Here is a 27,514-nt window from a genome sequence, read left to right as displayed (position 1 = left end):
ACACCTTTGTGGACAGGTGTATTGTCCTGATGAAAGATAATTGTTTTTTCTTCTGCAAACTGGGTCTTTTCTCATGAATTTTTTCATCTAGTCTGGTTAAAAGATCAGAATAATATTCCCCAATTATCGTTATTTATCCTTTTCAAGATAATTAATAAACAAAATACCTTTAGCATCCCAAAACACCAATACCATGAGCTTTCTTGTTGATGGAACCAACTTTGTCTTCTTTGGTGCTGAACAGCTGGCTTCTGTCCACTGTTTTGACTGCTCTTTGGATTCTGGTGGGTAATGGGGAATCCAAGTCTCATCTATAGTAATAAATCAACACACAAAATCAGTTTTATTCTTGTTAAAATGCTCCAAGCACTGTTCAGAAATTTTCATGCGAGTGCATTTTTGATCTGCTGACCGCATCACCCATCTTGCCAAAGCTTTTTCATTTGCAATTCTTCATACAAAATATATATATCCTACATGTTCTTTTGAAATGCCTATAGTCTCAGCAATTTCACTCACTTTGACTCGTAGGTTGTCCAATACCATATCGTGCATTTGATCAATGATTTCTGGCATTGTTTACTCTCTTTGGACGTCCTTCACATGAATCATGTTCAAGGCTGGTATGGCCACTTTTAAACTCAGCAGCCAATTTCTTAATTGTCGAAAACGAAGAAGAAGAGTGCCCATAAACTTTTATAAACTTTGAATGAATTTCTTTTGGTGTTAAACCTTCTTTTACAAAGAATTTTATAACTGCACAATACTGAATTTTATTCATTTCAAGGGATACAGAGAACACTTTTTCTTCAGATAGCTGTATAAAACAAACTACTTAATAGAATCACTTGTAATTTCAAAAGGATGCTTATAACGGATGTAACAAAAAAAAAAAAAAACTCCGATAGTGTTGCCATCTATGGTCGAGGCTGAAAACTTTCACACCACCCTCGTATATATACACAGTATGCATATATTCACATTAGCACATTCACTAGCAGCCTATTCCTTACGTGCTTTCTAACCACACCATTATTCATCTTCTATGAAAGACTTTTCTTCCGTCACCCTACCAGGAGCTGTACAATCTTCTTGTGTCTGTACTAAGATACTTTTACAGTGTTTCTGTCATATCTTCTTCCATCTCTCTATTAAACTTCAAAGACCACATTTCCTCATTCTCCTCATGTGCACAGTTCCACATGCCAAATATTATCTGTGTTACCAGTTACTGAATCTTTTAAGTTGTCTTCCCTCTCTTCTGAACCCATTTCACTATATCTAAGCACCATAGTCAAGTTGCAATCTTATCAGAGCTGTGTAAAGTGGGAGAATAACTTCCTTATTCCTACAGTATTCTCTTCAGCATTAGACTTGATGTGATTAATTAACTTTTTTTTTTCCCCTGAACTTTAACTGGCTAAAATTCCCAAATGTCTTCAGCTTTGCTGATCACTTGTGGCAAATTACCATTAATATAATACTTTCCTATAGTGTCGTCAGTTGAAAATGTGTAACCTTATATTTAGTAGTACTGAATTGACATTTGTTATCATTTCCTCATGGAACCAGTTTATTCAGATCAGCCTGCAAGGATTTGGTATCAGAAATGTTTCTTCTCACCCTTCCTAACTTTATATCATTAGCAAATAATCACATATCACTATCCAGAACAATATCATTATTAATATACAAGCTAAAGAACAATGTGCCAAGTTCAGAATCCATAGCTAGCTCCAAAGAAGAACTGCTTGAAAGAGGTGTTATTATAAGATGCCATATCACTGTCTGTTGGCGACATTGGTAAAAGACTGTACACCCAAAATCAACAACTCATGTAAGGATGCCACTCATCTAAGAATTACATAAGAAAACTAGGAAACTTACATCAAGTATCAAAAGGTAGTAGTCGTGTCCTTTGTGATGATTGATTGGAAGGATGCCAGGTGATGATTGATTGGAACGATGACAAGTACCCTTTGGTTCTTGTCAAAAAGCACTTAGAAATTGTGGTAATTCAATGTGAAAATGATTACCGAAGAATTTCACAAATCTATATGGGCTCAAGGTAGTAGAATACTATGTAAAGAGCTACACTTACTACAGATGTGCGTGATGAACACAAGCCAGATATCAGCTATGACAGTCAGCAGTGCACACTACACTGGTGCAAAGAACATTGTATTTGATTAGTAGAGCAATGGAATCCATGATATGGAATTATCATTATGCTCTTTTTTTTTTTTTTTTGATCAGATGGCTTAGTGGGGAAATGCCTTATGCCCAAGTGTATCATTAATACTGCAAAGTTTGGTGGCAGAGGCAGTAATGGTTACTATGTTCTGATGATATTCTTATTGAACCAACAACACTCAGAAAAACCACTGAGAATATTCATTGGGGAGAATATCAGTTATTATTACTATTACTATTATTACGGGCAACTCCAGGGAGTCATTAGACTCATCGAGGGAGGCCCCAAATCATATTCATTACAACTATCTGACATTCATACAGTATCTATCATACCTCGCCTTAAACTCATTCACTGTCACAGCATCCACTACAGACTCAGGGAGCGCATTCCACTCATTCACTACTCTAAAAGTAAAGAACCCAGCTCTAACACCTTTACTAACCACACTTTTGCCCAGTTTCCATGGATGTCCCCTAGTCCTCCCACAACCAGCCCTGTTCTCAAAAATATCTTCTGAATTAATTTTATAGAAACCCTTCAGTAATTTGAATGTCTCAATCATATCTCCCCTCCTCCGCCTATCAACCAATTTTTGCAACCCACAAATCCTCAACCTTTTCTCATACGGTTCATTCCACAGACCTGCTATCATCTTGGTCACTCGCCTCTGGATCCTCTCCACCTCCTCCCCATCAAGAAGAAACCTAGGTGACCAAATCTGAGCACAGTAGTCTAGATGGGGTCTTATCAAGGCTCGATAGAGAGGAACAATAACCTGCTTGTCTCTGCTTGTCAACGTATTCTTCAGCAACCAAGTGATTTGATGAACTGTTTTGGTCACTTTTGCAATGTGTCCCCTAAATTTCAATTCCTTATCCACCAACACTCCTAAATCTCGTGCCTCATCAATTTCCTGGAGCAGGGTTCCACCAATGCAGTAAACTGCCGCCAATCTTTTCACCCCAAAATGCATAACCTTACATTTTGCCACATTAAACTGACATCCATTCTCCTTAGCCCAGACCTCCAATCTATCCAAATCATCCTGCAAAATTTTGACGTCATCTGCATTCACTATTGCCCTACCCAACTTCGCATCATCCGCAAACAAATGAACTGTTCCTCTCAGATCATTTCCTATATCATTTATGAACAAATTAAACAGCAGTGGTCCAAGAACAGATCCTTGTGGCACACCACTAGTCACAGGCCGTCTTGTGGACTCTACTCCCGAGTAAACCACTCTCTGATATCTCTCCGTCAACCACCCTCCTATCCATCTCACCAACCCTATGTCCATTCCCATATGCTGCAATTTACTGATTAGAATTCCATGTGGAATCCTGTCAAAGGCCTTGGCAAGGTCCAGTAGAATCACCGTAAACCCATTACCCTTATCCAGTTCAGCCGTCACTGTGTTATAATACGTGAGCAAGTTACTGAGGCATGACCTACCCTTCACAAAACCATGCTGTCCCTGATACAGTATCCCATTTTCTTCTATCCAATCTTGTATTTTCCTCTTGACTATTTTCTCTAAGACCTTGACAATGATTCCTGATATGCTAATCGGTCGGTAATTTACAACAGCAGTCTTGGAACCACCTTTATGCAGTGGAACTATTTTCCCCTCTTTCCACCCGCTCGGGACTAACCCAGACCCGAGACTCAAATTAAACAAAATGGTCAAGGGTACTGACAATTCTTTAGCTGCTTCTCGTACAACACGAGCTGGTATACCATCCAATCCCACAGATGTATTGACATTGAGGTTATGCAATAGACTACTCACCTCCACTTCATTAACCACAATTCCCGTATAATCTACTGGTTTATTCGTTTCTGCAATGTCACCACCTGGATGATATACTTTTGCAAAGTGCTCACTCAGTAACTCAACTATCTCAACTGATTCAGTTACCTCCCTACCATCGGCATTCTTTAAAATCAATCTGCCATGTACATTTTTCCTTTTACTTGCTACATATCTAAAAAACTGTTTAGGATTCTCTTTAGCCTGCTTGGCCAATGTTCTTTCGTAATCCTTTTTTGCTTTTCTTACCACACTCGTCACCCTTCTGGCCTGCGCTTTATACCGTTCATGTGCCTGCCGGTCACCCTTCTCTTTAAATTCCCTCCATAGTTGTTTCTTTTTTTGCAACTCAAGCTTAATGGTGTTATTCATCCATTTAACCCCTACTTGATTTATTATTCGGACTCTAGGTATACAGTCAGCCATTGCTTCATGCAAGCACTTCTTAACTACTTCCCATGCACTATCAACTTCTAGTCCTTGCAGTTGTACATGCCATGGCACTGAACCAATCAAACTCCTAAGCTTGTCATACTTTCCCGCCCGATAATTCCACATGTACCCTGTCTTAATTGAAAATTCTACACCTTTAGCCACCTCCCAAGTTAAGACCCTATGATCACTCTCACCGATTGGTGGCAATGTGGTCATATTTGTTACAGCCAAATCCTCAGATGTAATTACTAGGTCAAGCACTCTCTGATCCCTAGTATTTTCCATTACATGCTGTCGCAGATAGTTATCCCTTAATAACCGCATAAAATCCAGTTCCTTCCTCCCGTGTGTCCTCTCCTCACTCCAATCAATGCCACCATAGTTGAAATCTCCCATAATAATCACCCTCCTTCCACCCATTTCTTCTATTTGCTTGTGCATACTGTCACCACCATCTTTTCCATCACCTGGTCTATAGCAGCACCCAATTGTATATTTAGTTCTGCTAGCCACAATCTCACACCAAATGGCCTCAAATGTGCTCTTTTCTCTATCCTGCAATTCAACTTCTATTTTCCTTGGCTGGAGCTCATCAGCTATCATCAACAATACTCCTCCCCCCATTTTATTCTCTCTGTCATTCCTGAACACACTATACCCATCACATTCAATCCCACTAGTTATATCATCTACAGTCAGCCATGTTTCACTAATACCTATAACCTGTGGTCTGGAAGTGCCAACCATGGCCAAAAACTCTTCCTTCTTGTTCCTAATACTCCTAGTATTAGTGTACATGAATTTAAGACCCCCATTAGCCCCAACCCTACCTTGATGCCTTATATTAACTATCCCACTCTGATTTGTTGTCCTTATTTGCTCTGGCATATTATATTCATTCTTACATTCAACTGCCTCCATAAGGACTGTATCTCTACCCCCCCCTAACAAATCTAGTTTCCCTGAATTTGCACATCCACTAAATTCAGTAGTGGATGTGCAAATTCAACTAAAGCACTCAACTTTCTAGAAGTGTGATATCAGAATGGGATCTTCTTGATGTTCCAAATGAGAAGATATGTTCATAGCTTAAAGAACAAGGAGTGACAGATATAAAGTGCATCCTAATAAATGGAGATGGTCACCTTATTCCAACTATGAACATCATCCTTACTTTTGATACACCCAAACCTCCAACATCAGAAAATGCAGAATATCTCAATTGTCCTATTAGGCTCTGTACCCCTAATCCACTAAGATGCTATAAATATCAGAAATATGGACATGTCCAAGCTGTCATGGCTCTACCACCAGTGCATGATGTAGTAAAGAACATGATAAATTTGCTCTGCAAAGAAACCTAAATGTGTCAACTGCAAGGAAGGCCATTGAACCTACTCCTATACATGCCAAAGATGGAAGGATAAAAAATGAAAGATAAAACACAGAACAAAATATATCAAGATGCAGAGCAGAATCTAGCCATCATAACACCTGTCCTGAAATCCTCTTAAGCTGAGAAGGTAACGGCTGAGAAAATAACAAAAGTGGCTCAAACATGTATGTCTATTCCACCATCTGATATCAGCATATCTGAACTTTTATGATCATGAGTGCTTCTCTATGGAGTGCATTAGTTGCCCAACCTATCATTATCTTGCTCCTGAAACAACTCCCAAAATGATCCCACTCAATGAGAACCCCCTTCGCAAGAAAATTATGGCAAAAGTATCACTAAATATCGGTGAATAAGCTACTCTAAACTTGTGCTCTCCATTTTATCATTATTGTGAGTGTTTTTCATCGAAATTAATCATCAAATGGAAACCTTAACAGCAGATACTCAGGAGCAGAATACTTCTGCACAACCTGTAAGTACTTATAGTATATTAAATCAGCTATCTCTTTAATTCTAAATCAGCCACGTGTAAGTGCCTACTATGCCTACCGTACGCAGCAACAAAAGCCAACCAAGCGAACGAGCGTCTCGCTAGCATAGTGCCATTGATTGCCACTGACAAACCTATTATGATGCTGCAGCTGCAAAACGGGTGTCACAGATAGATAAAAAGGTGTATTCTGTGAGTTCTGTTGCCACTGGCTGCACTCTTCCAGTGCCAAAATAGATGAATCTGCGCATAAGCTACTTATTGAACTTAACCAGCTGTTCTTCTGTTTGCTGTGCCTCCCTTTGGTAAAACAACTTCTGAACATAGGTAAATGTGTCAAAAACCTTGAACAGCACATCATTCCTTGAAATGAAACTTTTACCTCCAAAATACGTGCAGTGGAAGCTAAGCTCGAACAAATTGACGACCAGCGCAACACATGTTCGCCTTTGAGCACGAATAAACTCTGCGATCTAATCGCATCAACAGTAAACGACTTGATGGAGGCCACAACAAAAAATTCAACACCATTTTTTGAACTTTCTGATGGAAAATCATTAAAAGAGGACATCAACAAACTAGCTGAAGAATGCAACATCGATTCTAAGAATATTGTCAGGTGTCATCGTTTCGGGCCTATAAATAAAAGAAAGAATAGAACGAACTTTCCATGCTTAGTAAAAGCGACATGCTGCAAGTCACTTTTACAAGGTCACACAAATCTCACCTATGCTTTTTGACAGAAACTCAAATCTCACCACTGCCCAGCACTATTTATCTCAACCTTCCAAACTACTTGCTCTTTAACAACTTTCATCCCAAGGGTGGTGTCTGCACATACATCAGCTCTGACATACCTTGCCAGAGAGCATCCAAACTAGAATCACCCAACTTTGACCTTCTTTGGTTGAAAATATCCCTTTCCCACTCAGTCAAATTCATTTGCTGTCTCTATTGCTCCCCCAATGCAACCAACTACTCTGAGTTCTTTAATTTCCTCTCCTTAAAAATTTATTTTCTCTAATCTCACTTTCCCAACAGCGAAATTATCCTCCTAGGAGATTTTAATGTTATATTCAGGCAATGACAATCAAGGAAAAGAAGGAGTAGCCATAGTATTCAACACAAAATATGAGGCTAATCTTCTTGAATGGCAGTCAGTCTCAAGTAGAGTAATGTGGGCAAATATGAGAATGGGGAACTGGACAATGAGATTTATTTGTGCCTACGGTCCCACAGAAGGTTCTACTAAGGTAGAAGTGGAGGAATTTTTTGAGGCTTTAGAAAAAGCAACTGACACAATGAATAAGAAAAAGTTGGTCCTTGTTGGGGATCTAAATAGCTGAGTAGGAAATGATTGTGAGACATACAAAAATATTTTGGGAAAATTTGGAGAAAAGAGCAAAGCTAATAATAATGGCAAATATCTGTTGGATTTCTGCTCAGGACATGGACTGATTATTACAAACACCATGTTCCAACATAAAAATGTGCACAAATTCACATGGAGAGAAGAGGCTAGGAATAAGAAAAGTCTCATTGACTATGTTATTGTTGATAGTGATGTTTTCTCCCTGGTGCAGGACACCAGAGTGTACAGAGGATTTGAAATTGGAAGTGATCACTATTTAGTCTTTAGCAGGATAAAATTGAATTTCATATTGAAAAGAATAACATGTAAGAAAGTTTTAAAGCGAATAAAAGTTGAGCAGCTCTCAGATGTGAACTGTAGACTAAAATACAGAAAGATTATTGAAAAGAAAATGAAAGAGTTTGAGAACAGGAATCAAACCTTGGAGATTCAGTGGCAAACTCTGAAGAAAACATTGATTGATTCTGCCAGAGAGGCATGTGGTGAGGTTGTGTGCAAGGATAACAAAAATAAGAACTCCCTGGTGGACACAGGAAGTTAAAGAGGCAGTGAAGGAAAAGAAGAAAGCATATCAAAAGTTCCTGGCAAATAAGTCAGCTTTTACTCTTACAGAATACAGAGACAAATGTAAGAAAGCTAAACAGTGTGTAAAACTAGCTAAACAAAAGTCATGGGAGGACTTTGGCAAGAATTTAGAAAATAAATATCAAGAAAGTGGCAAAATATTCTGGAGGTTGTTGAAGAAGCTTAGGAATGGAGGAAAGAGTGCTGTAAAAGGAATTAGAGATGATAAAGGTGACATGAAAACAGGAAAAAAAGATATCCTTGAAGTATGGAGTAATTACTTTAAAAAAACTGCTAAATGAAACAAGCAGTGATGACAGCACAGTGATAAAAAACACTGACCAGGCATGCAGTCAGGAATACATATCCATACTTGAAGTAGAAAAAGCCATCAAAGGCTTGAAATGTGGAAAGGCAGCAGGAGTAGATGATATTCGACCAGAAATGCTGAAGTATGGTGGTATAAGAGTCTTACAGTGGCTGCACTGCATAGTTCAGAATGCCTGGACAGAGGGACGAATTCCCGATGATTGGTGTAGAGCTCTCATAGTACCCATATATAAAAAGGGAAATAAAACTGAATGTGAGAATTACAGAGGTATTTCCCTACTGAGTGTTCCTGGCAAGATCTATGCAAGTATACTTGAGAAACGGTTGAGAAGAATTGTGGAAGAAAAGCTTGGAGTTGAGTTGTAAGAAAAAGCTGGATTCAGGCCAAATAGAGGCCGTCAGGATCAGATCTTCACTTTACGACAAATAGTCGAGAAAGCATGGGAATATAACAAATATTTCTATTTAAGTTTTGTCGATTTGGAAAAGGCATATGACAAGGTGCCAAGAGAGAAGCTATTCAATACGCTGCAGTTATATGGTGTCAATGGGGCATTATATCAAGGAATACTTAGTCTTTATTTGAATTGTAAGTCAGCAGTTAGAATTGAAGGAAGTACAGGAAGATGGTTTAATGTTAAATCTGGTGTGAGACAAGGATGTACATTATCCCCTCTGTTATTCATTATCTCTATGGATCACATTATGAAGGAATGTGGTATTAAACCTGATATCAAAATTGGAGATGTTAATGTCAGCTCTTTGCTTTATGCGATGTTATACTTCTGAATAAATCTGCTACAAGTTTGCAAGATTCCCTGACTAAATTGAATAACTGTTGTAATAGATATGGTGTGAAGGTCAGCATTAAAAAGACAAAGACAATGAAAATAGGTAGAATTGTTGAAAATGTCAACTGTATTGTGAACGGGGAACCTGTGGAACAAGTAAAACATTTCAGCTACTTAGGCATGATTTTTACTGAAGATGGTAAATTAAATATGGAAATAGACAACAGAATCAGCAAAGCTGGTATGGTGGGAAGTCAATTGAATAAATTCATATGGAATAAGAAAGAAATTAGTTGGAACACTAAATTAGCTGTATACAAGACAGTGTTCAATCCAATTTTAACTTGTGGATCTGAGAGCTGGGTCAAAAGTAAAACACTTGACCAAAGACTAGAGACCGCAGATATGAGAGTCCTGAGAAAGATTAGAGGCATGAACAGATGGCATCAATACACTGCATCAATGGCAATATCATATTAAAAATGAGTATATTAGGAAAGAACTTGACATTGTCAGCATCCAAGAATGCATTAGCAGAGCTAATCTCAGGTGGTATGGTCACTTAAATAGATTGGGAGAGGAAAGATTAGCAAAATAAGTGTTCTCTGCCAGGTTAGCAGGAAAACGACCCAGAGGAAGACCAAGATATAGGTGGATTGATACGGTACAAAGTGCCTTAGACAATAGAAATATAAGATCTGATAATGTTGGAGTCTTGACAAGTAACAGACTGATTTGGAGGAAAATTGTACATAGAAGTTAGTAATGATGTAATTTTTTCATGTAGTACTGTCATATCCTGTACACCCCTTGAGGGTACATGGCAGGAATTTGATGATGATGATGGAGATTTTAATGTCCACAACACTAGCTGGCTTTTCTCCTCCAGTTGTACAGATCTTGCAGACAGAGATGTTGAAACATTTGCCAGTACTAACAACCTTACACAACTTGTTCAGATGCCAACCAGAATAGCAGATAACCCAAACCACTCCCCAAACACCCTAGATCTCTTCTTCACCAATGATCCCTCCAAATACACAGTGAAAGTAGTGAGCCCCCCCGGGTAATTCTGACCACAATCTAGTGCTCATCTCCTCCCTCAAGCAACAGCGTTTACACACACTCCCATACAAGAGTAGTTTGGTAAGTGCCAAGTGAGACAACCTCCGCAACTTCTATGCCACATTCCTGTGGTTGAACTACTGCTTCTGGCCTTCTAACCCAAACATATGCACCGAACTTATTACCAGAGTAATCCTCACTAGCATGGAAACATACGTTCCACACAGTACTCTGAACTGCCATTCCCTAACTAAATCCTGGTTCTCCAAAAGATGTGCCAAAGCTGTATAGATGAAATACCAGACATACCATAACCGGCTGAAATCAATAACCTCATCCTCCTTTAGAGCTTATACTGAAGCCCAAAATAGATAAAAAAAATCAATGAATGCTTCCAAAACAGAGTTTGAAAGAGCAAAAAGCAGGAAACTAGCAGCCTGTCCAAACGACAGCCGAGCCTTTTGGTCTCTCGCCAAACCAATTGGCCGTAACTTCTGCCCAACACTATTCTCACCCTTATCATACCCAGATGTGTGTATTGCATCATTACCCACAGAAAAAGCCAATCGTCTGGCTTCATACTTTGCTTCCAATGCATGCATAACTGACAATGGTAAATGTCTCCCATCCATTCCAGACACCAACATACAATGCCCCTATATCCTTTTGCCAGGATGAGATCAGAAAAATACTGTCTAAATTAGACACAAAAAAAAGTCTCCTGGCTTTGTTGATATTCCCCCAATTGTCCTGAAAGTCTGTTGATCAGAACTGACTCCTATCCTATATCACCTATATATACTCCACTGGAATCTATCCCACAAACTGGAAATTGGCCTATATTCAGCCCATTCCCAAGAAGGGTGACAAGTCACTGCTGTTCAACTACCACCCTATCTCGCTTACCTCAGTCCTCTCTAAAGTAATGGAAAAAATCATCAATTCCCAACTCCTACACTACCTTGAAGACACCCACCTAATAAACAATCGCCAGTATGGATTCCATCACTGCCTATCAACAGGAGATCTGCTCACATGTGTTACCCATCTCTGGACAAATGCCATGGAGAAGTTTGGTGAATCTCAAGTGGTTGCACTTGATATCTCCAAAGCCCTTTGACCAGTTCTGGCACAGAAAAAAGTAGTTCGCTTAGTAAGCAAACTACCATCATTCAGTCTGACCCAGGACTTCTGTAGTTGGATTGCCAGCTTTCTGTCTGGATACACACTGTGTGTGATGGTGGATGGCTCCCTATCCTCTCACCATTCAATTAATGCTGGGATTGCACAAGGTTCTGTCCTCTCACCAACCCTCTTCCTACTATATATCAACACCCTACTTCAGTTGACCTTGTTACATCCTGAATGAAGAACTTTATTAAAGATATAATTCATTCAGGATTTAACAAGTCAGAAAAATCAGCTAAGAGAAAAAAACTTGTACTCGAGCAGAAGAACTAAAGTACTAACTGTAAGTGGAAATAGAATTGCCTTCTTTTAGTAGAATTGTAATACCATGTAAAGAACTTCGTGTATAAATTAGTGTTATATGAAATGCATCATGTATACAATGAATGGGTAAATCAGAGGTAAACAATAGTCCAAAGGTCACGGGCGGGCCTGAGGCATTGACAATCTAGGAAAGCGACGCACATTCGGTTCCCGGAAGACGCTGCTATGATCTCGCGATGTGCCAAAGTTGCCGTGGTCGATGAAAGTAGCGGACGGGAAAAGATCGCAGAAAAAAAAGTAAGCGGGTGCTATTGTGGTAAGAGCAGGGTGCTAAAAGGGGGGGGGAGTGAATGGAGAATAAAAAGGGTTTGCACCCCTTTCTCAAGGCCTTTTTTTCGCCTGTTTCCCTGGATGATGATTTGACCTCTCTCATGGACCGCCGGTTCCTGATGATGTTTCGTGGTAATAGTTTGATATCAGAAGGTGTGCCTTTCCCTTCGATGTCTGAACTTCTGCCGGTACTAAAGCGTGAGATGTTGGCACATACTGCCTTTGCTGAAAGTACCGACGGAATACTATTGCGGACGTACGTTATGAACCGGCAGCTAGAGTTGAGGATGGCCCGAAACAGATCGAGAATAGACGAGGGAAACTGATGACCATAGTGACCCACCACATGGATGCAGGCTTATGAAAGATTCGAAAGGTAATCCAAACAAAGAAGGACAGTTCGGACAGACCGGGAGACCCTGCCCCAAGAAATGGTAAAGTACAGATTTTGTTGTATAATTACCTAGTCAGTAAAAGGGAAAAATCATTGCAATGTAATAATCGAGTATGGACAGTATTTAAGGACTTTAAGTGATTATTTAGCAGTGGCTAATGTCCATAAGACAAATTGTTAGGAATGATTATAGATGATTGTGTCTAGTTTAATATGCAAGATTAACACAGTAGGTAGAATATTGATTAGAAGAGTATAATGTGTATATTATGTGTGCTAAATCTCTAACTCAAGAGAAGGATTTATTGTTCATACGTTAGAGTATTAATCAGTTTGATTTAGCATGTCATTAAACTAATTGAAAGTGTATATTATGTCTTTAGATTCCAATAAATATGTTTTTTCTTTTATACCTGAGTTTCACCTGTGATATGAACCAAAACTACCACTCATTAATTCAAACCATAGCAAGGGGGGGGGGAGGAATTGAAAGAAAGGTATAACATGTTGTTATAGAGGTTACGACTGCAAACTAGAATTTACTGAGTCATAGTAGAGCATTTGATTTATGAGTATAAGCACTAAATTTATTCTCCTATGTGCACCAAAGGTCTGGAAAAGTCTCCCTGAATAAGAGTCCTTTCTATTCAAGATATTGGCTGGCGCAGCTTTAAAAAACAAATTTGTCAATATCTGAAGAGGAGACGGCCCCAGACAGAAATTAGAGGATTCATTTCTTATAGCAAGGAATAACCTTTAACAGTCAGGGTAAGCACGTGAGTAAAATTAGGAATCGGCCAGAGATATAGAATTTGCTTTCCTTATAGAATGAACACGTAAGAAGTGATACAGATATTAGAGTCAAGGAAATTTTGTAATTCTTGTAGTTAAAGTAGGGAGGTTAAAAGAATGAGGGAAGTAAAATATTTTAGGAAAAGAGCAATGACATTAAAATGGCGCACACGAGAACAACAAACCATATCAAAGAGGAACTATATATAACAACCTCCCAACCCAATACACAGTTTTGCAGATGACAGCACACTACACTCATCGCTTTCATTTTTGATAAACCTTACCCTATACAACTAACCTCAACCTACAGAACATCGATCACCACCACTCTCAATTCTGATCTCCAAGCCATCCTACAATGGGATTCGGATTACTTCATCAATTTCAATGCTAATAAAACTCAATTCAGTCCTATTTCCTATAAAAAAGAACCATTTTTTTTCCCAGTATCCTTTTTGATGATACCCAAATTTCCAGACAGTTTGAGATCTCTCTTCTTGGAATTACCCTCACATCAAACCTCTCCTGGCATAAACAGATCACAACCATTGCATCCACAGCTTCAAAAAAAACTAGGATTTCTCTTTCGCTCAAGATGTTACTTCACCTCTGAACAGCTGTTAACATTATACAAATCACAAATCCGCCCAACTATTGAAGCTCTCTCAAAATACTTGACTCGGTATAGAGGAGAGCAATTAGACTTATTAATGACTCATCTCTTACCAACTCTCTCCCCTCACTTTCACACAGACATTTGGTTTCTGCAGTATATATGTTCTACAAATATTTCCATGGGAAATGCTCATCTGAAATAACATCAATAATTCCTTCACTCAGTACTAAGCTCGTTGGAACACATGCAGCTTCTACTCAACATCCCCCTACAGTACACCTAAAAACAAATAGAACAAGTTTCTCTTCCTCCTCCTCCATCCCTGCAACTGCTGCACTGTGGAACAGTCTTCCCCCCACCACCCACTGTGTTTCTCAAGGAATACAATTTATAGCCATGTAAATCATTTGATTGACAAATCAAATGTTTACAGTGTAAAAATGATGTTATGTTATAATCTTGTTTGTTGTTATTTATTTTCTTCAATATCTATGTCGCGCCTTTTGTATTATTTTTCTTTTGTCTTTATCCTTCCTATGTCTACTTTACTTCTACTCTGTTAAATCCTTCTGTTAAGTACTCTTTACCTTGTTCTAATTTAAGCCGATTAATTTAGTCCCTGCTTGTAATCATTTATACTTCCTACAAGTGTTAGTGAAAAGGCCTCTGAAATAGGCAATTCACGGTTACAGTTAACTATCTCCCACACTATTTAATTCAGGGAAATTTATAATATTTTTCGACTATGCCACTCTGAATTAATTTTATAGCATAAGATTTGTTATAACACTTATAAAATAGATTACCTTCTAAAATAATTACTTAAATAGTCATTCGTGGCAATTTCTCTAATTTTAGCACACAGGTTCGATTGTTTTTATGAGCCAGTGCATTGGTCAAAGATCAGGCAATAATTTTAAGCAAACAAAACATGTTTATTTTACTTAGGTAACTTTACAATATGATACACAATTAAACAATTTCTCTGATATCTATCTTGAGCTGAAGTTGTAACCTTACAAATTAGACCTGCTATTCATAATACTTAATTTACAATTACGATCTATATCTTTTACAATCTATAGAGCTGTTACAATCTATATCTTTGGCTAGCATTCTTCTCAATATATATACTAGCTAATTCTCAGCCTCAATTATTTCTTATAGCGACTTATACAACTATTTTAACAAAGCTACATTCAGCTGACATACAATTCTTAATCACTACCTCAGCGATAATACAATAGAATCTACTCACAAATTTGTAGAAACATATACAGTCCTACCAGCTTAAAGAATTGTGGCGGTCCTGTCGACTGCTTTCCTCGGTCCTATTTCCTAACCTTTGCTGAATGGCTTTTTGCGGTCGTCTTGGTGTAGTCCTCTTCTGGGATTTGTAGCGTAGCTCACCGTTGGTTCTGGATCTACTGTTGACGTATCTGATCATACACGGCACATTCCACTACTGAAAATACATCTCCGTAGAATAAGCTGCCTCTCCTGGTTTTTCCCTGTGCCTAGGAGTCACGATCTAATGAAATCTTGGAAGTCTGAGCGGGCCAATGGACTGCAGCAAAACAAAAACTCCAGAGCTCTCCCATGGTTCTCAAGACCTCTTTTATACAATTCCGAGGTTTCTTGTTTTAAGGTCGGAGACCCCTGAATCTTCTGTAAATAACTGACGTCACTGTTGTCTTGACGTTCAGTTTTGGCAGCAAAATCTCCACATCTGAATGATCTTCAATACCTTTGTTCTCTATCTTGTCACCAACATAATCTTGTCTAATCCTCTTAACTTGGGGCAGAAATATTTTTACATTCTGTCACCCTTAAAACTTCACATCAGAACTTAATATTAAATCAACTTATTGTATATTTCTAACCTTTACAATTCTATTTCATTCTTTAGTCAGTTACCTTTACAAGTTTACAATCAGTATTTCACATGATTTGTAACTTCTGTAAAATCGATGTAGGAAATTTTTAATAAAATTTTACCGCATCGAATTTTACACAAGTTCCTCCTTTCCTAACCCACTACCCATACACAGTACTAATGTACTATAGGTTGAACAACCAACTTCTTGTGTATGGGCAGAAAATGAAAAAAGAAAACCCACCAGACACTCACACATAAAAAATGGACGCTTCTGTTATCCACTGAAAGTCAACTAAACTAATTTCAATATGCAAATTATATTAAAAATTTTTCCAGAGGAAGAGATAGACATTGGCCATTCATACTTCCTAAAATCAGTTGACAAGTACAGGCCAGACAAAAGTAAGTCTTCAGTCTCTCGAAAACAGACAAGTCTACAAATCCAAAAAAATTAGGAAAATCCTTACAGTGGAACTGCAATGGATTCCACCAGAATATCATTGATATCAAGACTCTTCTCAGAAACACAAACCAGTCTGTTTCTATCTGCAAGAAACATATTTAAAATTCAATGAGGACTTCTGCCTTAAGGCATTTCATTATTATTCCCTACGACAAAACAGGAAATGGACCTACCTCCAAAACCAAAAAGGAGTATGGTTTTGCTCTATCCTTGAGCAAAACCATATTCCTTTTTGGCCTCCAGCTTTGACAAGATTGAGATTAATCTTGTACTGAAATAAATTTTATATCTTGAGTATAGATTGAGAGTGTGATTAATTAACATGATAAAATTTATGTTAATTAATCAGAGTCTCAATTCACGTACAAAGAAAGGACCAGAGGGAAACAGCTTACCAGTTCACTAATATTCTTTGTCATAATAGATGTATAACAGTGACAATATTTAAGGACTGGTTCTAATTTTGTTCCTGAGGTTGAAATATATATCTAGTAAAAGAACTGCTCCTGGTAGTTTTTCTGAAGTGCAAAAATCCTCAAAAGATACACCCCTTGTAACCACTTACAGACCATATAAAAATTGACATCCCTTATCTGCCCTCCCAAAGACCACTCACAACCCCTAGACCTGTCAGGTGTTTACCAGGTACCATGCAGTTGTAAGCATTCCTACCACAGTCAAATAGGCAGAAGTGCCAACATAAGAATTGCTGAACACAAAGACTATATCTGCTTGCTGATCACACCTTGGACACTCACCATAAGTACAATGAAGACAGAAGGAAACAATTGCTTTTCAGTTAATATGACACATTAGGGGATATTCAGTTTTTCTTTTGTAATGCCACTCTACTTCACAGGAGAAAATTGAAATGTGAAAGATTTTTCCGAGAATCTGTTTCAACCTTAAGGAACTACCCAGACAAGTTTGGTTGTGTGAAACTGCCTCAAATCTTGGAAGCACTTGTCCTTAGAACTTCAGCCCACCAGCCAAGAACACCCATTCAGCCTGCTAGGGAACACTGTTTAGCACTTGAAACTTGCCTTTGTTGTTCTGCTTCAGTCATACTTACCTTATGTAGTTCCCACATGTTATTCATTGTTTCCTAATGTTGGAAAAATTGAGTCATTCTAATTAATATATTGTATGTTATATACAACTTCCTTAAGTAATATCATTATGAATAACTAGCATATAAACCCAGCTACCAAAGATAAATTAGTAGGCATAATGACCAAACATTTACTATAAGAAGGTGGTCTTGAGCTAGCTGGAAAATTGAAAATTGTTTTGTAGCTAAGGATTCATATATGGATCTCAGTGCAGATTTCACCAAACTGTTTAACTTCATAACCAGAAAGTATACACCATAGTAAATAAAAAGAAAATGCAGAAATTAATTACAGATTTTGTAGAAATGAGCAGTACAAGAAAATCTGCAAAAATGGCTTTCAGTATGCCACATTTGGAGTATTCAGTTTTGTTTTTTGTTTTTTTAAATTTTATTTTAAAGAATAAAATTTAAACACATATAATATAAACACTAAGAAGTGTTTATATTATATCTTCTTATTTTCCATAAATGCTAAGTCTCAGTGTGTATGTGATTGTATATATGGTTTTTTAACAAATGTGTCTATGTGCAAATGTTGTAGTATTACAAGAAACTGGATTTCATAAATCTTGTATGTTAGATAATGATATCTTACTCTACCCCATAGTTTTCTGTGTTCAAGTTATTTGGTAGAGAAAGACTTTGTTTATTGCTCTTCTTCCTCTGTATAATTAGTATTTTCTTTTGATTACAGGAACGATTAAAATTTCTTTATGAACAAGTTCGTCAGGCTGATTACTTGGAAGCATTACAAAATTTTCCTTCTCCTTTAAATAGTAGTCATGTCCTTGGAAATCTGATGTAAGTTTTATTTGTATAATGAACAAAGATATGAGTTTTGTATATATTTTATTTTATTTTTTTTTCATTATTTCATTAGATCATTCACTAATGATCTAATTAAAATGAGGTTTTATACTAAAATATGCATTGTTAGATCTGAAATAACTACAAGGTATTTACAAATTGAATTTTAAAATCACAGTAAAAATGAATCAGGCAAAATGCAGTTTACTAGATGGCAGATTTCTTTTGTAAGTTTATTGCATCATAGTTACTGTCAGTGGCACTTCATGCACACACATAAAGGACAAATCCGAAACAAGGTTATATTCTATAACAATATATAAGATGTTCATAATTATTATTACTATTATTATCTCTCAGGTGTAATAATGGTCAAATTTTTGGGAGATTGGTCTTAGTTGCTTTAGGAAAGTTAGTAATTATGCTCTTTAAAAAAAAAATGATGAATACATCACTTAAACATGTCAGGGTCTAAGAGTTTTTTAATCATTTTTGAAAACAATAAAATTTTTACTGCCAAAAGTTGTTTTAATTGTTTACAAGTCAATTAATGAAATACTTTGTATTCATAAACCTATATATTTATCTATATATTCATATAGATAAAATTTTTGACTTGATTTGAAAGTTACTTCTGCATGTTAAATGCTATCATATAAATAAGATAAGATATGATCGCTTGTTTTGTTTATTCAGGAAATTTTTCATTCTATGTTTGCAAGGAAAATACACAAATATTTTCCTTGGGAAATTCTAATAATTTTTAATTATGTATTAAAGCCAATATGTCTGATATGTTAAAAATTGTTAAAAATTTGATATTGCAAACAAGCACACATACTTATTTGTTCCTTCATGTTTTCTTTTTCACTGTTAACAAGAAAATACACTAACTGTATTAGAAAATCGGTTTAATGAATTATTATACAAACAGAATTTTTATAATATAAAATAAATTCTTGTTGTTTTTTTTAACTGATGCAAAGTAGTTTGTAGCAAGGAGAACAGCTTGTTCATGCCATTTGAAAAGTAGGAGACTGTAGGGCCATGGAAACTTAGATCAATGAACACATTGTATTTACTCACTAATACTTTCAAATGCGTAGCTTCTCATGCAGCATTTGGAGTTGTGTCCTCTCACAGATAATTGTTGCCTTCTGGTTATGAAGGTGAGACTTGAAATGAAAGGCACTGAACATGCTTTTTGTTCATTGGTCATTTTAGTATAAGTACCAATGGTACTGGTTTTGTTGTTTTCATAGGATCTTAGGTGTCCGAAGGATCAAAGGGATACCTAATGTGATTTTGAAAATCTTTTTTTCAGTATTTAATTACAGCTGAATTTTTTTTTAGGTGTGAGAGTTGGAGTGGGGAGTTGATGTGTATAAGTTCTTAGAACTTGAATTTCAAGTTGGTATGCTTTGGTTAATATATCTCCGTGTTTAGATTTTCAAACCATTGAAATGGTTTGAAGATATTATTATTATTATTACACTCTCCATGGAGTCAGCAGACTCATCGTGGGAGATTCATTCAACTGACAACATATTTATCATATAGAATCTTAAAATCCTTAACACTCCTTGCATTAACAACACACTCTGGTAATGCATTCCATTCACTGACAATTCTCCATGTAAAAAATCTACTCCTCACACCCCTCTCCACCACTCTTTTACACAATTTCCAGGGATGACCTCTTGTTCTTCCCCCTCTCACCTTCTACTCTTTTTATAATTCCCTCTGGATTAATCTGATAAAATCCTCTCACTAACTTAAATGTCTCTATCATATTACCTCTCTTCCTCTTATCTACCAAATTCTGCAATCCACATTTCTTCAACCTCTCTCCATAGCCAGCATTCCAAAGTCCCGATATTGTCTTAGTCACTTATCTCTGGATCCTCTCCAATGTCTCCACATCACATTGAAAACCAGGTGACCAGATCTGAGCAAAATAGTCCAAGTGCAGCCTGACTGGTACCTTATACAGTGGCGCAACTACTTCCTTATCCCTACATGTTAGTTACTTCTTATCATAGCGGCATTACAATGTGCAGCCTTTGCAACACTAGCAATATGCCCTCTAAACTTCAGTCTACTGTCAACCATCACTCTCAAATCTCTAATCTCATCCACTTCCTGCAGTACAGCACCATCGATATAGTACACAGCTATATTTCTGCACTCCAAAATGCAACACCTTGCACTTATTGATATTAAAACTACAACCCCACTCTTTTGTCCAAGTAAAAGTCTATTTAAATCTTCCTGAAGGGAATTTCATCAGCAGTGCTGCTTATAATTCTTCCCAACTTTGTGTCATCAGCAAACAACTGAAGATCTCCAGTCAGTCCACATGATATATCATTTACAAACAAGTTAAACAGCAGAGTCCCAAGAACAGAAACCTGGGGCATGGCACTGGTTATGCTCCTTTTTTTGAGACACTGCTCCATCATACACAACCTGGTGAATGATACACCAGCTATCATGGTTATCTATCAAACGCTTTTGGAAAGTCTTAAGAATATCACTGTATGATTCTACCTTATCTAACACATGTTACCTTATCATAAAATGCAAGTAAATTACTAAAACATGACCTACCCTTTACATATCCATGCTGACCATTATAAAGAATGCTGTGTCCATCAACCCAATCCTTATTCCAGTGTTTCTCAACCTTTTTTGCCCTTGCAGAACTCTTGAAATAATATCCATGTTGTAGGGAACCCCTACATAATAATTATTATATATCATTGTTAGTATCTTTCTGCATGTTATTATCTTTAAATTATTTATGAATTTAAAGATCATGAGGAAAACAAATAATAAGTGCTATGATAACTTTATCACTTATTTGTAATTTTCAAAATAATAATGTTAAGTTCTGAATGAAACTGTATTAATTTATATTTTCTTCAGAACTTAACATGCATCTTACATTTTGGCATATACTGATATATCAGATGGATAAAATTGCTTGTAAATTACCAGCAACAATAATAATTTAAGAGTCTATTTATTTGTCCATGGTATTGTAATGTATTTACTGTGAATAAATTCATTGTTTAAACTTTGCTAAAATTTTATAAATATTTGTATGTGGCTGGGAGAAGGCTAATCGGATTAAGTACCGATAGCCAGGAGCAAAACGTGCACGGTGGAAGGAGAGCACGCAGTCCCCCCCCCACACACACACACCGAAGAGCATGCTAGGGGAGATTACGGAAATGTAAGGTGACGTGAGCAAAGAGGGAGAAATTTTATGACGTAGTAAGGAAGTGTTGGGCACGGAATTTAAAACACGAAGCAGCACCAGCTCGGGGCTTTTTTTTTTTTTTTTTTGTCGTTCTCTTCGCTTGCCAATGTTCGTCCCCGTTCCTTGGAAGGATCGTCGAAGCAGAGAGCGTGGGAGCATGCCGAGGAGTCCTTGGGAGATCGCTGGTTAAGGAATTGCCCAGCAGAGCTGAGTTCCTGATTGCCGCAGAAATAGCTAAGCCTTGCCAAACCAGATGACCAGTGAGCAGCGAGCACCTGCTTTCGTCGCCAGAGATATATCCCATCTGCACCATTCAGTGGGGTAATGCAAACCAAGCAGAATGGAGGGTGGACCTGGAGGTGATGTTATATCGTGATATGTATGATGTTCTAATAATTCCCCAGCAATTGGTAAAGTAGAAACTTTAATCTGTTTAGTGAATGTATAAAAGAAGAAAGACTGTAATTATTAGTTGGACATTAAGTTTAGAAGGTTGTGAATTTTATGCAAGGACTTTAGAGATATAGTTTAAGAGGGTAGTGTAACTCTGAGACATGAATGAAGAAATTAGAGTTAACTTTAATGTCAATGAATGAATAACCTTTAGTATTGTGGAGTTTAAGCTTATGATTTACCTTTGATAAAATGTTTTAACTGAACTGAAACTTATGTATGCTAAGAGAGACTAAGAAGGATTAGATAATTATGTAAATAATTATATTTGGTTAACCGATCAAGTGTTGATCAATATTTTATTAATTAACTAGACCAACTAGTTTTGCCACATTTATCTGTTGGCTTCTTCAGGGCACTAACATATAGGTTTAAACACTCTCACAATTATGCGTAACTGCAAAACTGACAAATTTCTTGTCAGTTTTGCAGTTACGCATAATTGTGAGAGTGTTTAAACCTATATGTTAGTGCCCTGAAGAAGCCAACAGATAAATGTGGCGAAACTAGTTGGTCCAGTTAATTAATAAAATATTGATCAACACTTGATCGGTTAACCAAATATTATTATTTACTATTTATGATCAAGAAAACAACCTTTATGATAGATAATTATGTTTTTCATTGAGATTGACATTGAAGCTAGCATGTGCCAAAGTTTATTCATGATATGTAATCTGACTAGAGTGTAATTAAATGTTTTCTTTAGACTCAATAGTTGACTTGCCTGATTTCATTTTCTGTTGCACCGCTCATAAATAATCGAACCACGACGGGAGGTAATTTATAGGGGAGGCTACGACTGCAAACTAAGTTAGAGATTGATGAGGTTTGAAGTACTTCATATAGTTTAAGAAATTAGAATAGTGTGCTATGCTAAGTTCTGCTTCTCTGATTTTTCATTGTTCAGAAATCTAGGATTCAGGGTGGCTCAGTATAGTAGAAATTTTCCCTGAATCCGAAGAAAGAATCAACACTGAAACAAAGGAATTGCCATTGTCCATTGGGAATCTCTTTGTCTTCTCCCTACGTGCAATATCCTTAAAGTTGTTAACGGCCCAAAGTAAATGTTGAGACTGCATAAATTAAAGAGTTAATGAAGTATAATTAAGGTTCTAACGGAAAGTGTTGAATTAAGGAATTAATAACGATATAGACACGAAGTAAATATTATAAGCCAAGTAAGAAGAAATATGAGGAAAGTGAGGACATAACAATAAGATAAATCAAAGTAAAATGTCATATAAACAAAAATATGTGCAAAGAATTGTTATTTTTGAAACAAATATGAATAATAAAGTTTAATTTTCTAATGGGAAACCTGTGCTTGTCTTTTGGTACACAAATACTAAATTCAGGGTTGGATTTTAGATAAACAAACATGGATTTCATCTTCAACAGAAAGGAGACGATGTCTGTCTTTGCTCTTAATACTTGTCAAACAAGAAAAAGCTTGCTCACACATGTAAGACGTTGAAAACTGAAACAACATAGTTATTGCTTTCCTATGAATAGTAGGAGACTCTTCTTTAACAGAAATCCAGAACTTGTCTAGGGATAGGTCAGTAAAGCTCACTTTGAATGTACGATCAGATTTCAGCCCACAAAGTTCTTCCTCTTCTCTTAAAGTCAAGTTCTCAGGATGAGCAGAAGATTCCGAGTATGGATCTCTCACCCAATCATACATTTGTGTTGGAAGGGACAGAAAATAATTTTCGATTTTTATCATCAGTTCTTCCAGGTGGGTTACAATAAGACTTGAAATTTGATGATATCCTTCTTTACTTTTAAGCCCCACCAGTAATTGAAACATATCAAGATTCCCTTTTGCAACATGATTTTTCCAAAGATTCAGCGTTCTTTTAAATCCAAGAATCTTGTCACTTGAAGTTAATATATTTTCTCTAGGGCCCTGCCAGGTAGGTTATAAGACTTGAAATTTGATGATATCCTTCTTTACTTTTAAGCCCCACCAGTAATTGAAACATATCAAGATTCCCTTTTGCAACATGTTTTTCCAAAGATTCAGCCTTCTTTTAAATCCAAGAATCTTGTCACTTGAAGTTAATATATTTTCTCCAGGGCCCTGCAGTGACTTGTTCAGCATATTAATGTAATGAAAAATGTTGGCTAAATAGGTAAGCATCTGCGCCCGCTTTTGATCTTCAAAAGCTGGCGCAGATTGTTTATTGTTTTCTTGAAAAATATCTTTGCAATTCATCTTTTAGCTCAAACACTCTATTTAGAACTTTTCCTCTACTTAGCCACCGGATTTCTGTATAGAGCAAAAGATTTATATGCTCTTTGTCCAGGTTTTCACACAGATTTTTAAACATCCTGGAGTGAACTGGCCTTTGTTTAATGAAGTTGACCATTTTTGTGGCATCATCAAAAACTTTTTTCAGTTCATCTCCAAGAGATTTTGACATCAACACTTCTCTGTGAATAAAACAGTGTGTTGAGACAACATCAGAATTTTCTTCTTTTACATGAGAAACAAAACCTCTTATGGAGCCTACCATGGATGGAGCACCATCAGTACAGATGCCAATACAGTTCTTCCAAGAAAGACCTTTTGTTTTCAGATATGAGGATAAAATATTGAATATATCTATTCCTCTGCTTGTCTTAGGTAATTCTTTATAACAGAGAAAGTTTTCTTGAATTTCACTCTCATTAACAAATCTTACAAAAGCTACAATGTAACATTTATTGGTAAGATCTGATGACTCGTCAGCTTGGATGAAAAAACTGCTATTTTTCAGTTTATCACACAAAACCTCCTCGACGTCATTTGACATATCATGGATACGTCGACTTATCATACTGTTTGAAAGTGGAATATTTTCAATTTCTCGTGCTGCATCTTGTCCCAGCATTTTACCCACTATAATTTTACATGCTGGCATTATTATGTTCTCACCAAGTGTGTGACTTTTCCTTTTCTGTGCAATAATTTCTGCTACCAAATAACTTGCTTCTTGAGCCTTTTCACTGACACTGAATTTGTTCATAAAAACTGCACTCTGTTTCTTTTAAGATTGCAATAGTGTTTTAAAATAATCAGCACTTTTATTTTCCATATCATTGTGATTTTTCGTGAAATGTCTTTTCAATTTTGCTGGAGCCATTGCTGTATTTGAAAGTTGTTTGCCACAGACGAGACACAGTGGAAGAGGACAATCTGGATCACCAGTCAATGTAAATCCCATTGATAAGTAATTTTCATTGTAAAGATGAACCTTTTTTGTATTCATTTTTGTATTTGTGTTTTGAAATTCGGCATGAGATTCTAATTCTTCATCACTAGTCTCTTCAGAATTGTCTGGATTTTTTCTCTTCAAAAATTTCCACATTTTAACGGTTAGAAATTTCTATAAAATAACAAATGTAAAAAAGATGATAAATCAAAATTAGACTAATAAAACTGAAGCACAAAACATAAAGGAAAACAAAAGAAATACACAGGAAAACGGGAGGAGAGGAGAGAGAAAATGGAACAACTACAGTATACGCTCTTATGTAACCTTATTCACCATTCAGAACAAACTATCAATATATCGAATTGAAAGTGGGAATATATTTTCATGTAAATTAGCTAACAGTGGTTGCCGTGTAACTCAAATGAAATTGGTCTTGAAACAATAAAAATACTTAATACGTGCGACACTATCATTAAAGGTATTAGTTTTTTTAAAAAAAAATTGGTTAAATTAAAAGGCCGAGAAAATTAGTTTATAAAACAGATTCAGTTATGTTAGTAATATAATATTTAATAAATTAATAAAAATATAATAGAAAAGTATAATAAAAAGAAATTAAACAAATAATTATGAAAAATTGGTTGGCCCCCGTTAATACATAAGTACCAAATAATGTAATTAATAATATTATTTAAACATAATTATTATTATTTTTTTTTTTATTATTATCCCATGGTATTATTACACCAGATCATAGAGGTCAAGTTCATGTATTTTATACAGTACCTCTTCTGGGTTGTTATAGAGTTCACATTTGGAAATATTCATAAAGTTTAGCAAATGCATTGGTGATGCTTCCTCGATGTTACAGATTTTGCAGGTGGGGAAGACTTTTATGCCATTGCTAAACTTGATTGGTCTTGAGGCGAGAGATCATGGCAGTGGCACTGCGATTAAACTTGGAGTTGATGGTAGCTCCTGGATTTTCTGCTGAGTACCAGTGGTGAGTCATGTCCTGAAGAATAGTTCTTTTTGGGTAGTTTTAAAAAGATCGAAATCTGTAGTATCACTTGATGTTGTGGCCATTTTTGCTACTTCATCTGCAGTTTCATTTCCCTTTAATCCCACATGGGATGGGATCCATTGGAAGATTATTTTGGAATCCTTATGTAGTTTGTTTATGTTTTTTGCTATGTCTCTATGTATTTGTTGATGGCTAGTGTAGCAGTTCTTAATAGCTTGAAGGGCTACTAAGGAATCTGTGAAAAATATAAACTCCTTCGGGTTTTGTTTGTCCAAATATTGCAGTGCTGTGTTAATGACTATTAATTCTGCATGGTATGAGTTGCATCCAATGCTGTTAGTTCTATATTATGAGAGCCATAGATGAGTACGCCACTCCCAGAATTGCCATTTGGATTTTTGGAGCCATCTGTGTAGATCTTTATTGAGTCAGGTCCATATTCCATTATTTTTGAAAGGGCTAATGATTTCAAGATTTCAGGGTTTTCTAGGCTTTTTTTCTCATGTTTCCCTATTTCAGAGTTGATAACTATATTTTTCCTGTCTTGATTTGGAGGAAATGCTGGGTAGTTGGCTATTTTATTTGGACAATCCAAGGGAATTTTATTTTCTGTGATTTCATGCATCGTTGATTTTTTCTTTATTCTGTTTGTTGGTTTCCAGTTTTTAAAAAGTTCACTTGTTCTATGATGTGCAAGGTTGACTCTTTTTTCTGCAAATTTCATAAGATTTTCTTGCCACCTAAGTTTTAAAGGAACAAGGTTGGATTCGAATTCTGCTATTTTTCCAGGAGTTGTATTCCTTAGTCCACATATGATTTTAGCTGCATTTTTTATAAGCTTGTAAACATAATTATTATTTATTTGAATCTAACTTTCATAAATACATAAAACCTAAATGCACAATTTGTAACGATATAACTAATAAATTGATGAAATAAACAAAAATCGATTGCTCAAACTATCGACTGCAACCTGAAATAAAGGAGTAACCTTCCCAGAAATTACGATCACCGTAAAGTGGAGTTCAGCCAAGAAAACGTACAAACTTTTCATATTAATGAGTGAATAGGTACCTACACGCTAGAAAACATAAGATTAATAAGAGACCTGATTGCGCTTCTCGCGTTTCTTGCTTGCATTGACTCATAAGCGACATTAGCTAGCACTAGAACTAGCTTCAGTTGCCGTATGATAAGTGGATCATGGACAGTTGCCTCGCATCCTAGTGGGAGTTAATACAACTAATGCAAACTCGAATTTAT

The 27,514-nt window shown here is 36.4% G+C and overlaps 1 protein-coding gene across 1 annotated transcript in view; it reads left to right on the top strand.

Annotated features, from left to right (window-relative positions):
• The window catches only part of LOC150110489 (phosphatidylinositol 4,5-bisphosphate 3-kinase catalytic subunit alpha isoform-like), a 329,148-nt gene that overhangs the window by 237,882 nt on the left and 63,752 nt on the right, over nt 1-27,514 (top strand). Inside the window, exon 13 of the mRNA XM_090394138.1 lies at nt 18,194-18,300. Coding sequence (XP_090250264.1) covers nt 18,194-18,300 — 107 coding nt within the window. The remainder of the gene's footprint in view (nt 1-18,193; nt 18,301-27,514) is intronic.

Source organism: Typopeltis vanoorti, chromosome 1 (assembly GCF_054136105.1).
Source record: "Typopeltis vanoorti isolate ZY-2024b chromosome 1, IOZ_Tvanoo_1.0, whole genome shotgun sequence".
Lineage (NCBI taxonomy): Eukaryota > Metazoa > Arthropoda > Arachnida > Uropygi > Thelyphonidae > Typopeltis > Typopeltis vanoorti.
The sequence above is the reverse complement of the archived record's forward strand: the minus strand, read 5'-3'. Positions and strand labels throughout refer to the sequence as shown.